Consider the following 13,798-nt stretch of genomic DNA (forward strand, 5'->3'; position numbering starts at 1 on the left):
AGGTGCTTAACTAACTGACTGAACCACCCAGGCGCCGGGCTTACCAAGTTTTTAAACAGAAATAATCTTGATGTATGTTTGTAGACAATATTTTATAGCCAAATCTGCAATTCTCAGTCATCTAAAAATCAGGAATGTTTAATAGTCACTTTTTAAATATGTGTTATTATTTAAATTATGGAATAGTGTTTCTTTTCAAATATAAAACTGCAACTCACATATTTGGAAGAACTGTTTTTCTTTACTTGACTTCCTTTTTATGATATTTTAAAATTAGGAATATGGACACTTCTATCAATGTTTAATAAAACACAAATTACTCATTTAAAACAAAAGTGAGAAAGAAAACCACATGGGACACAGTAAAAGGCACAGAAGCCAGTTAAAAGTGGCTTCCATCAGCTAACTTTGGAACAACTTTGAGTATCCAAATGAGCAACAGGAATAGATTAGATATCATCCTGAGTAAAAAGAGGACATAGGAGTCTCTATGTATACTCCCATTTCTACTACAGGCACTAGTATTACTAGCAGCAGCAGCAGCAGCATCACCATCACCAGTAGTAGTAGAATACTTACACAGAAGGAATAGGGGAGAAGGAAAAGCTCTGATTTACAGAAAAATGATAATAAAGAAATGTAGGACATTGAAGAACAACTATTTTAAAACAATGAATCATAATTGATTCATGTAAAAGTAATCAAAGTATGCCTAAACCATTTTATGAAAATTTGGAAATAAGATATTTACTCAATCTCAGAGGCCCCAACAATTTTCCTTTACATCACTTAACCAAGTTATCAAACTCACCCCCAATAATGGAACAAACTGACATCATATGTCATATGACAAAATGCTCTGAAAAGGACCAAAATATCATCTATGCCATAATCCTGTCTTTAAATTGATTTTAATCATGAGAAAATAATCAGACAAAATGAAATTAAAGAGCATTTGCAAAACAGCTGGCTTGGGTGACTCAGAATGTTAATCTTGGGAACGATGAAAACCCAAACACAACGAATGTGACGAGTATATGAGTGTTTGTTATATTATTCTTCTGACTTTTCTGTGGAGCTAAGTTTTTCAGAAGAAAATGTTGGGAAATATATACGTGATTCTAAAAATTCTCATTTCTTAGGTATCCCTAAGGGCCACTCATTTAATTTTTTTCTTTGATTTTTTGTTTGTTTGTAATAAGATACATAAACCTTTAAGGAAGAAGAAATGTGGCTGAAAATAAAGACACTTTAATCTGAAATATTTGTACAGAGTGTATTGTCTTAATTTTTATGTTGACTTTCATGAATTTTCATGCTTGTAAATAATGTTTTTCTTCTATACTTCCTTGTATTCATTAGTCCTCTTTAATGTATTTTATGTTTAGATTGTTATCGGGGGAATGGCAAAAATTATATGGGCAATTTATCCAAAACACGATCTGGACTAACATGTTCAATGTGGGAGAAGAACATGGAAGACTTACATAGGTGTGTAGATTTCTTTCTATCAATACATAATATGTGGTTATAACAATATCTGCTGGTACAGATATGCACATTGCTATTTCTTTCTATTCTCATATATTATAGTAAGCTAAGACAAACATTAGATTTGTTATTCTATGCAACTCAATTTAGCATTTTCCCTTCATGTAACAAATATTTTTTCCTTTTAAAGATTTATTTATTTGAGGGGGGTGGGGAGAAGAGGAGGGGCAGAGGGAGAGAGAATCCTGAAGCAGTCTCTTTCCTGGAGCTCTACCTAGAGATCATGACCTGAGCTAAAATCAAGAGTCGGCAACTTAACCCACTGAGCCACCCAAGCGCCCCCAAATTTTTAAATAAGCAATTCAATATAGCACATTATTATTGAATATTTACTATGTGTTCTGTTCTGTGATAAGATGCCCATGGGAGACGTTAATAAAAAGTGGGCACAAGTTTTGGCTTCGCCATCACGAATGATATGGCCATATTGAGAAAACAATTGTACAGCCTGATAAGACAGTGCGTAATTAAGTGGCTAATCTAGTGCTTCAAATAGTATATTATATGATTGTGTTCTCATAGTTAATTACTAATTGTTAACATCAATTTATGAAAAATCAGTGTGACCATGAGTGTACATACATATCTTAAATATCCACTTAACTATTAACAACTTATAGAGATAGGTTTCCTGCTATAACTTTATTTTGAAACACTAAATTTTTCTACAACCAAAGGAGTGTATATGCAATTGAAAAAAAAAAGACTATATATTTTAGAGAATTAGAGATTTTGACATTGGACATATTCACAGAAAAAAACTGTCTGCTACTCAACCCTAGCAATAGTGCTAGTGTGTTTGAAATTACTATAAAAGTCTGAGACATAGTGGTGACATAAAACTGATTTTAATAAATATCCCAGAATATAATCTGCAGTAGAATAGAAGGAAAAAAGGTTAGTATCATTTGATCAAGTACTTATGCTGTGGTTTCTTTACACAAGTTATAATCTTATTTGGTCATCATAATTCTATGTGGAAGATATTTCTATATGTGTGAATAAGAATTTAAGGGCTCTGAGAGGTTGAGTTATTTTGCCTCTAGTTATACTTTAATTTTAACTTTATTCTCTTCCAAAATGTACTCACTGGTGGATGATATGGTTTCAATTAACTTACTTCACAAACAGTGATAGTTCTAAAGCCGCGCTCTCCAATATAAACATGCATTTCACATATGTAAATTGCACATGTACTTTTGTTTTCTATTAGCCACATTTAAAGGAGTAAAAATAAACAGGCAAGACTATTTTAAATAATATATTTTATTAATCCAATATATCTAAAGCCTTTTCATTTCATTATGTATCCAATATAAAATTATTAATGAGATATTTTACCTTTTTTTCATATTAAAGCTTCAAGATTTGGTGTATATTTACAATTAGAGCACCTCTCAATTTGGGCTAGCTACATACCAATTCTTCAGTAGCTGCCTGTGGCTAGTAGCTACTGTATTGGACACTGTAGCTCTAGGATTTCAAAGATAAGCCAAATTCCAACCTCAGGATCTCATGCTCCGAAATGCCATCCAACAGGAAATGCCAATACCATATTATAAAAATCATGAAAAATAGCATATTTTATGCTGAGAGAATACAAAGTGCCCGAAATAATTTTGGTAAGGTTGAAAGATGGTGTAATTTGGTTAATGCCCACAGAAAAGGAATTCTCTAGTTGCAAGACCATATAGAGCCTTGAAAGCTGGACTAGGAACTTTGGATTTTATCCTAAGCATTAAGATTCATTAGAGAATTTTAAGTGAGAATTAGAATGATTAAGATGAAATGCTGATTTCAACACTGCCATGTGGTGGATCTAGGTCTTACGGACTTGTGAGAGACAATAGTACCAACTCTGCCATCAGAAATCTCTGAAGAGGGATCCCTGGGTGGTGCAGCGGTTTGGCGCCTGCCTTTGGCCCAGGGCACGATCCTGGAGACCTGGGATCGAATCCCACATCAGGCTCCTGGTGCATGGAGCCTGCTTCTCCCTCTGCCTATGTCTCTGCCTCTCTCTCTCTGTGACTATCATAAATAAATAAAAAAACTTAAAATATATAAAAATTAAGAAATCTCTGAAGATTTGGACATTGGAAACTTGATGTTTTTGTGGTGGAAGAATTTGCACCTCAGAAATTAGCAAGGACAACAGATAAAGTCTTCATACACATCTCAGAGCCCTCTTTTAAACATTACCAGCATACCACTGAAATACATGGCATATTCACATAGGGAACTCATCGTTAAAACCATTAATTCACTGAGTTTGGGTTGGATATTTGGAAATAGTTAAAAGTTATTTGAAAACAAATTGTAGTAAATTGATGAAGGCTTAATTTTGGTTTAAGAATAAACTACAACTAGGGGTGCCTGGGTGGCTCAGTTGTTGAATGTCTGCCTTTGGCTCAGGTCCTGGGATCGAGTCCTGCATCAGGCTCCCCGCAGGGAGCCTGCTTCTCCCTCTGCCTGAGTCTCTGCCTCTTTCTCTGTGTCTCTCATGAATAAATAAACAAAAAATCTTGAAAAAAAAAGAAACTACAACTAAGTAAGGACATAGTATAGAACGGTGGTTTGAACATTGACTCTAGAGCTATTTGTTCAAACCTCTGCTCTACTGCTTATAAGCCATGTGACCTCAGAAAAATCATTTTCTGTGGGTTTCTATTTCATCAAGTATGAAATAGCATAATCTTAAAGCCCATCTCATTAGGTTGGTTTAAGCTTATATATGTAAATCGCATAATAGAATCTGGCACATAGTAAGTACTATATTTGATATTATTGGTTCAGAAAATGAAACTGAGTTTGGAAAGATAGTCCAACTTTCCCTGTCCAAACTTTTCCAGTTTTTTAATGCCCATTAATTACATTTAAGTATGGTAAGAATTATTAATCCAAAACAAATTCAGTCACTTATATAATTTTCATGACTTGATTGGGATGGTCATTTGGAGTTTGGCTTTATTAATCTTAACAAAATAAATATAAATACTGATGTTATATGAGTGGGCATGGTCTTATAAAATAATGCACAGTATTTTTGCTTTTCTTTTGTAATAAACTTACTAAGGGGCGCCCAGGTGGCTCAGTGGTTGAGCATCTGCCTTTGGCCCTGGGTGTGGTCCTGGAGTCCCAGGATCAAGTCCCACATTGGGCTCCCTGCATAAAGCCTGCTTCTCCCTCCGCCTGTGTCTCTGCTTCTGTGTCTCTCATGAATAAATAAATAAAATCTTAAAAAAAAATAAAAAACAAACTTAGTTAAGATGTAAAATAAGAAAGTGTTACTCAGTTACCTGTCGAAAACTACTATATTCTAACTATATGATCAGTGAAACTTTAGATTTTAATTATTTCATTAGCACACTATTATTAATTCTTCAGTGTATCTTTCTGTCCTTTGTCAGAATGATGTTGCTAGTAATGCTTCTTATGTTTCTGAAACATGAAAAATACTTTTGCAATAGCTTGCATTTTCTATGTATTTTATTTTATTTTATTTTATTTTTTTCTATGTATTTTATAACCTTGATCTTTGTCACCTGCTCTTTTTCTGTCAGTGTTTCTCCATTTCTATGCCTACAAGTATTGTTACCTTGCCACTGTAATCATTAAATAGAAGCAAAATCACAAAATATTTCATCATTTTATCTATGCTAATTATGTAGCCCTATTCCATAATCCTGAATAGAAAACACACTTCCAAACTGCAAGAACAACAACAAAATATGTCTAAAACAAAATTACCAAAATTCACATGAAGTAGAAGCTTGTGTTGTATCTGTAATGAAAGTTACATGCTAGGATTTATCTTCTTGGTGACAGTTTGTTTCTCTTGGACACAATGAGCAGCTTGTGATGTTTAGAGTTTGTTGTTTATGCAGGCATATCTTCTGGGAACCAGATGCTAGTAAGCTGAATAAGAATTACTGCCGGAATCCTGATGACGATGCCCATGGTCCCTGGTGTTACACGGGAAATCCTCTCATTCCATGGGATTATTGTCCTATTTTTCGTTGTAAGTACTTTTAATGATCTTCTTCAGGTGAAATATTTTAAATACACTGAATCTCCTTTAAATTGATACCTTAGTCAGAGGTGGAAATATAGGAGGGTTAGAGCTGATCCTAAAATGGGATGCATTCTAAACTGTAATACAGACACAGACACAGACACAGACATACACACACACACACACACACACACACACCCCAGAGAGACCTTTCTTCATCTCTCTTGTAGACAAGGAGACATTCTGCTGACCTTTTAAAGAAGATTTCCTCCTCAGAAAATCCTCATTTGAAGTCCAGAACCAATAAATGGCTGTCATTGTAATATGTAGCAGAAAGACCCCCCAATACTAACTGAGAGCTCTAACAAAGCCACCACCCAGTAATAGACCTATGGATAGACCTGAGATAGTGTTCCCTTCATTTTCTTCTCAGTACCTTAGCCTAAAACTAGAAAGCCTAGAGCATTCCATCCACATCTCTGAGTCAAAGATGATTTTTTAAAGATGATATTGTTTAAAGAGTATCAATGTGTAAAGTAAAAGATATATGTAAAATATATATTTCTGATACACTGAATATAAAAGAGCTCCTATATATCAATAAGATAAAATGAGATAATTTAGAACAATGAAGAAAATGAATTTTCAAGAGTAAGTATAATTAATAGACAAAATACATTAAAACTTAATAGTAATAAAAAAATGAAATTGTAGAAGCATAAGATCATTTCATAAATCAGGTTGGCAAATAAGAAAATAATCATTAATGCTCAATATTAGTGAAGGTCTGCATAGTCAGAGTCTTTCAATACTGTGCAACTTTATGAATTGGAAAGTTTGTATGGAAGTCAAACAAGGATTTGGATAAATGTCTCAGAATTTTTCAAGTTTGGCACTGCTGACATTTTGTACTGCATAAAACTTTGGTGTAGGAAGCTGGCCTGTGGACTATAAACTGTTTGGTGATGTCCCTGGCCTCTAGCCACTAGATGTCAATAAAACCACCCCTCCCTCCAGTCGTGAGAACCAAAAAACATCTCCAGACATTGCCAAAAATCCCCTGGGGAGCAAAGTCATCTCTACTAAGTACTACTGATTGGTATATATTTAGATGGAAGTATATCCTCCATATGTTATTGAGTGAAAAAGGCTTGTTATAAAGCTGTGTCAGTAGCAAAAGACCATTTAACTAGACTGTGCATCTCATAGCTCTGTGTTTATAACAAACATCTTTAAACACTATGTTAAACTATCTCCTGTCTAAAAAATACATATTTATATAAGTTCAATAAGAGTCCTATTTTAAGAATGTTTTTCTCAGTACGTGGGAAGATGAGTGAAATAGGTGATGGGGATTATAGAGTAAACGTCATGATAAGCACTGAGTAATATGTATAATTGTTGAATCACTATATTGTACACATGAAACTAATACAACACTGTATGTTAATTCTACTGAAATTAAAATTTTAAAAACTCAATATATCAAAAAAGAATGTTTTTCATGTGAGAAAAGCTAGTGGCAAGTACCTTAAAAACAGAAACAAAAGTAGTGCCCATTTTAAAAAGATTAGATTGAAGATATCATGTTTGCTTTATTTTTAAAACTTTCTTTAAAGATTTTATTTATTCATGAGAGACACAGGCCAAGAGAAAAGCAGGCTCCTTGAGGGGAGCCTGATGCAGGACTTGATCCCAGGACCCCAGGATCACGGCCTGAGCCAAAGGCAGATGCTCAACTGCTGAGCCACCCAGGCACCCCTCATGTTTGCTTTAAAACATGAAATACAAACACATATTCTGTGACAAATCAAAGAGATAATTTATTGCCGTAAATAGAAACACTAATTATGTTTTGTGAACTTTTAGCATAAAAAAGCAAACTTCTTAAATATAATGTTCATCTAGTATGGCAATATGAACATCTTGGAACTTTCTAACCTATGTTTAATAAATAAATTATCTATAATGGTAAGTAAACACCTTCCTTACCTGTTTGCAAAGACATAGCATATCATATTATATTTCATCAGCTATCATCATAGCCATTCAAATTAGTTAGTGTGTTCTTAATTTTCTTTTTTTCTCATATTAGGGTTTGCATAGGTCCTGAAAATGCTCTTCTTTAGATGTCTTTCTAGGCTTAACATTACAAAGCAAAGAAACCTACCTCTCTGGGACATAAATCTTTTTAAAGGTTCAAGGATAATTTTTTATAAGTATTAGCTTTACTTGATGATACCTTTTTGTGAAGTCTCTATGATTAAGAATAATGGAGGCTAATAAAATATCCAATGGTCTAGGAAGAAGGAAAAAAAGTCAGGCTTTTAAAACAGATCTATGTCTAACATAGATATAGTTAAGAGTAAAATGCTCTTGTAGAATCTCAGGGAACGGTGATTTGGTTTATAAACCTGACACAGGACTCTAATAATTTTAAAAGTTTTCAAAACATTTTTAACTAACATTTTACAACTAAAAGTATTGTGCTATTGAAAGATTTCAGAGTGTTGCTGGCATTTGATTAAATGCTACTGCAGATAACTCATTTTTATTTCAATACATTCTGAACATTAATTTCAATAAATATTTTTATACTGTCATTTTTCTAACTATTATTTATAGCCAGGATATATTTACATTTTCCTGCTGGTGAAAGGCTAATAAAATTTGTCTTTAGAAGATTTGAGTTCTTATTTAACTGTAGAGACTATATAAGTCATTTTCACACTGTACATTTGTATTACAAATCATACAAAAGTTTTTATTTCTTTTTAAAAAATGCTTAACGGGCAGCCTGAGTGGCTCAGTGGTTTAGCGCCGCCTTCAGCCCAGGGCGTGATCCTGGAGACCCCGAATCAAGTCCCACATCGGGCTCCCTGCATGGAGCCAGCTTCTCCCTCTGCCTGTGTCTCTGCCTCTCTCTCTGCATCTCTCTGTGTCTCTTGTGAATAAATAAATAAAATCGTAAAAAAAAAAAAATAAAAAATGCTTACAGAATAGTACTTAGTATACATTTTTAAGATTATCAGATATCTAAAAATAAAACTAGAGAAATGCCTATATATTAATCTATACACATACATACTTTGTAGATCTTAGAAAAATCTTCTGTATTAAATACTTACAGTGTAGCAGTTAAGAGCTTCAACTCCAATTTCCAGGTCAAGAATTTCAGTTCTCTCACTGTAAGTGTCTTGGATAACTTAACTTCCATCTAAGTTTATATTATTTATTCATTTATTAATAACTTTAAATTGAGTTGCTATTGTGTGCAAAGCTCTATATTATAACATGCTAGATACACAGCAATATAAATAATAGGTTTTTACCTTTGGTTAGTTTTCAGTGTAGAGACATTTATATAAATATAATGGTTTAATAAATATATATTCAAAATAACATGTAATGAAAATAGGAATATAGATATCTGCCTGAAGAAATATGTGATGTCCATAAGGTTTTGAACTTGGTTGAAGCTTTAAGAATGTATTAAATAAAGTTTTTTTCAGTAAGAACTCATATTTGGTTCTGAGGCCATATAAACACATAACACGCACACTACCTACCCTTCCTGAGGTAAAACTTCTATCATCAACATATTTCCTTTCAAATTCAAGTTGAATCAATACAGAAGATTTGTATCACATATACGTACATATATGATAAATATTTGTGTGATTTTATATATATATCTATATATATACACACATTTCAGATTTTAGTACTGTGGTGGAGATGGGGGAAAGCAAAAAAAAAAAAAGTAAGAATAGTATTTGATGGTAAAATAGCAAAATCCTAGAGCGCAGTTTCTCAAAGTTTGGCTCAAAGTGTGCAACAGAAGAACCTAGAATGCTTTTTAAAAACTCATAATCTATCTACCAACTCAGAATCGTTAGAAATCTGATTTATTTGATATTTCAGTATATTCCAAAGTGTGAGAAATATTAGTTCAAAGGAAAAATATATATGTATAAAATAATTATAAATTATTAAGTCCCAAATACACAATATCTATAAATTTTCTAAAATTTAAAAACTGCAGTAAATTACAATAATGAGCTAACCATTTTGTTTACCTATTAGCTTGATGCTTAGAAATAGAAAAGTTGATATACAATCAAGGATAGAGAAGTCTAGTCTGTTTCATCGCAATACCAGAAAGAATAAAAATCTAGTTTTTAATTTTAGAATTTTCAAGTAATTGGATTTGAGTGGAAAAACCAATATCCTTGATGTTTTAATGACCATAGTTGGCCTCAATCTTAATTTGTATTATGAGCTAAAACACTGACCTCAGCTGACTTTAAGACAAAATCCTCCCCCAGACTAAGCTAAAGGGAAAGGGAAACAATGAAATTTATGTGTTTTCCTTTACCCTTATTCATTTAAAATATCGTGATCTGGAAAATGAACATAAATAAAGATGACTCTTTAGCATATATTAATTCTCATGAGATTCGCCATTAATAACAATCAAATTTGCATATATTACAAGGGAATCCATATGCTATTATTGTTTTGTTGCCAGTTTATTTGAGCTCAGGGCATTTCCAGGGCTTGACAATCAGCTGGGTCTAAACAGTGCCTGACTAACTTCCAGGCCATCAATTCCTCAGACATTAAACTTCAGGAAATGTCCTATGCCTCATTCATTATTGCATAAGTATTTGCAAATCTAGTATCTTCCAAGCTTTTCTCTTTGCAGCCATTAAACCGCAGTTGGGATGTTATGAAAAAAGAGTAAGTTATGAAGTTTTAGTTAGAATTAACTTGCAGTTCTCTTTTTTCCATATTTTTTATTACCATGTGAAAAATAATATTTGAAATATTCTAACAAAATATAATTATATTTTGTTATCTCTCTTCTTCCATTAGTGACATTGATTTCTATCTTCTAGAATTTTTGAAGAGTTTTCAGAAGCATGTGATGTTTCAGTTGTCCTCAACCATAGAAAAAAATTCAAGTGATTTTTGAAAACAAACATAAAGGTTTCAAATTACAGTATAACACATTGTCGGTCTATGAATGGCTCAAGCAAACTATAATAAGCATTAGTGCTATTTGTTCATTGTGTGCCATGTTGGGCATCTAGGTAGAGGGATACAGCTCTTTGAGGTCAGTAGTATAATCCAGGCTGCCAGCACACTCAGCAAACCACACACCTGAGAGCCTCCACAGTCATAAAATAGGGCTTTTTCCACATTATCCACTACAAGTAGGTGTGTATCTTCATTACTGCCCCATAAAAGTGATACGTAACTACTAAAAACATACCACTACATTCTATTTTTAAATAAATGTCAAGAATTTTAATGAGTTATCCGATTCATGGACATTTCCATTTTAATATATAGCTTTGGCTCTATATGACAGAAATGTGTATTATGAACTGTGTATATGTGTATATATTTATTTTTACAGGTGAAGGTGATACCACACCTACAATAGTCAATTTAGACCGTAAGTAATCTTTTACTTTTTTATTTTTTCAAGATTTTATGTATTTAGTCATGAGAGACAGAGAGAGAGGCAGAGACACAGGCAGAGAGAAAAAAACAGTCCATGCAGGGAGCCCGATGTGGGATTCGATCCTGGGACTTCAGCGCCCTGGGCTGAAGGCAGACGCTTAACCACTGAATCACCCAGGTGACCCAGTAATCTTTTAAAATATGTAGTTTATTTGACTCTCTATGTGTCAGAGATGATGTCATAATTTTCTTTATGGAAAAATATCACTCTATTAACTTCTGTCATAAAAATAAATTAATCTATTTGTTTTTTATTGATATTTTTTCTATGTGCATGTGTAAAAGTGGCTACAAAGGTAACTACATTATATCAATATTCAATTCTCAGAACATATAAGTTATATTTAATTTTGAAAAGAGCATTTATCTTGTTTGTGATTTTGGGCAAAATATATGTAATGGATGTTCACCATTCTTTAAATTAAACTAGGATGCTAAAGTTTAAAAGACTAAAACCTGCTCTAACCTGTTCTATCTTTAAGACTCTTCAAATGCTCCGCTAGGTGAAAATGATATAAACTAAGAGGTTCAATAAATCCTCAATTTAACAAAATCTTCTTGGAGCTGCTTGCTTTTGATTTTCACATACTCCTTGGGCTGAAGGAAGATACTCAAGTGTTTTGACTTAAGTAACCACCTGCTGTGTCCCAGGTTGAGGAAGCAAATGGAAATTTTAGACCATACATAGGAGTAGAAAGGATAAAGGCAAGGGATATGGAGAGGGGTCAGGAAAAAGTTGACTCCAAACAACTTGGTATTGTGTCATTTGGGTACACTGATTTGGACATAATAAATATGTCACTTGGATACAATTTCAATATAGTGTTGGTAACCTGTTTCCAAATGACTCTACATTTTGAAATGAGTTTCTGAATCATAAAAATTCTGAGCCTGTTTCTGAATCATAAAAATTCAGAAGTAATAAAAAACCAAATAGAATTTTTTTTATTGAGGCTATTGATTTCCATTGACATGTAGAAATAACTACTATAAATAACATTTTTTCATTTTATATTGAGGTTTGTGAGGGAAATTCAATTAGTGTTAGACTTGAAGAGCCTGTGCTTAGTGCTTGGTGAGCAAAATCATTGTCACTATGGCAATACCTTGAGTTGATTCATTTTCTGTGTTACTTGTTTACCTAGGTGAGTACAGCAAACATTTTAGGCCTGATGTGACACTCTAGTCATAACACCTACCTTCTTTCCTCCCATATATTCTTCTGACAAAATTATAGTAGTAGTTACATTTGTTTAATTACCACTGCTTTTAAGAAAACTGAGAGGCACTGATTATTTCAAAATGTTTTGTCAAAATGTTATCTTTGGTCCTCTTTTTAGATCCTGTAATATCTTGTGCCAAAACAAAACAATTACGAGTTGTAAATGGAATTCCAACACGGACTAATGTAGGATGGATGGTTAGTTTGAAATACAGGTAATTATTAATAGACACAAATCAGATGTATTTGGACTACTTGCAAAAGTCATATTCCCAACAGGATGTTTGTGCCACCCACACAGGCAGGCACTCATTTGAGCAGGATACAAGAGGAGACTGACCGTATTCTGCTTGTCAACGGCCCTGGATTTTACAATTTGTGCCTCCACAGAGAGTTCCTTTTAAATGTTCACGGAGGTCCCATATGTGTTGGCACCATCTCTGATTACAAGTGATGCTTCGGTAGTGATTAAGAAAGCACTACTACATAGAGAACCTACTTATACCTTGACATCACTGTAGTAGTTTTAAGAAGTTAGAACTTCCTAGAGTAAAGGAAGAAAGTGCATCCTTGCTACAATTAAATCACAGTGACATTAAAGTAGAATAAAGACACTTGAAACTCAAGTTCTTTTATGAATAAGCCAATTCTTAGCAAGCATGAAGTTTGTATCCTTTGCTATAAATATAGATAAGACTTTAGATACCATGTAGAAGACAGCCTAAAGTTCTTTCAGTATATCCTTGCAAGGAGTAACCCATCAAATTTTACAAGTATTTATGTCGATAACTATAGTGTAGCTGTCCTGCGTGTGTAGTACTGAAAGAGACTTGTGAGACTCACCAGAATTTAGAGCCAATTATGAAATATAAAGGTTTAATGAAGGCTCCAAGGGGAAAGAGTGTTTCATTTGCTTTATAGAAAATGTTCTAGGAATCCACATATCTGAATGAATTAGTGATTCTTTGCAAATCTCATAAGTCCAGGAAAAAAAAAAGGGGCATATACTACCTAATTTATTATTACCCATGGGAGATTGTATAAGAATACTCCTTTGGGAGTCTGCACCCTTGGAGCAGCAGGTGAAACTCTTTTTGCATCAGATTAGAGTACTATAAACTTTTAGATAAACATATTTTCTTTTGAGTCCAAGTCCTCAGTAAAAACAGCTGTTTAGTTATTCTTCCAAAACACATACTGAGAGGAATAGAAATTAAAACTCGATATATACTCTCATCCTCCTCTGTGGTACAGGCCATAAATAATTGTGGTCTTAGTCTGGGAACCTTCTTCTTTTACCTCTGAAGCACTGACCATCTATACTCTTTGGAACTGTAAATTGTGAAAAGTTGTGCTTTTTCTGTTTCTACACCAAAAAAACAATGCATTTACAGATTTAAGATATCATCAAATAAATGCACTAGTATTTTTCACTCTCTATAAATATTTTATAATTTCCTAGATGATATGCCTTACAAAAT

At 33.3% G+C, this 13,798-nt stretch overlaps 1 protein-coding gene across 5 annotated transcripts in view; it reads left to right on the plus strand.

The window, feature by feature from the left end:
* HGF (hepatocyte growth factor) overlaps positions 1-13,798 on the plus strand; it is an 80,135-nt gene that overhangs the window by 53,037 nt on the left and 13,300 nt on the right. For 4 of the 5 annotated variants that reach the window (XM_072791370.1, XM_072791368.1, XM_072791367.1 and 1 more), the window contains 4 exons: positions 1,389-1,491; positions 5,436-5,569; positions 10,989-11,027; positions 12,436-12,532. In XM_072791370.1, coding sequence (XP_072647471.1) covers positions 1,389-1,491; positions 5,436-5,569; positions 10,989-11,027; positions 12,436-12,532 — 373 coding nt within the window. The remainder of the gene's footprint in view (positions 1-1,388; positions 1,492-5,435; positions 5,570-10,988; positions 11,028-12,435; positions 12,533-13,798) is intronic. The other variant, XM_072791369.1, reaches the window with a different exon arrangement.

The sequence above is a fragment of the Canis lupus genome, chromosome 21 (genome assembly GCF_048164855.1).
Source record: "Canis lupus baileyi chromosome 21, mCanLup2.hap1, whole genome shotgun sequence".
NCBI lineage: Eukaryota > Metazoa > Chordata > Mammalia > Carnivora > Canidae > Canis > Canis lupus.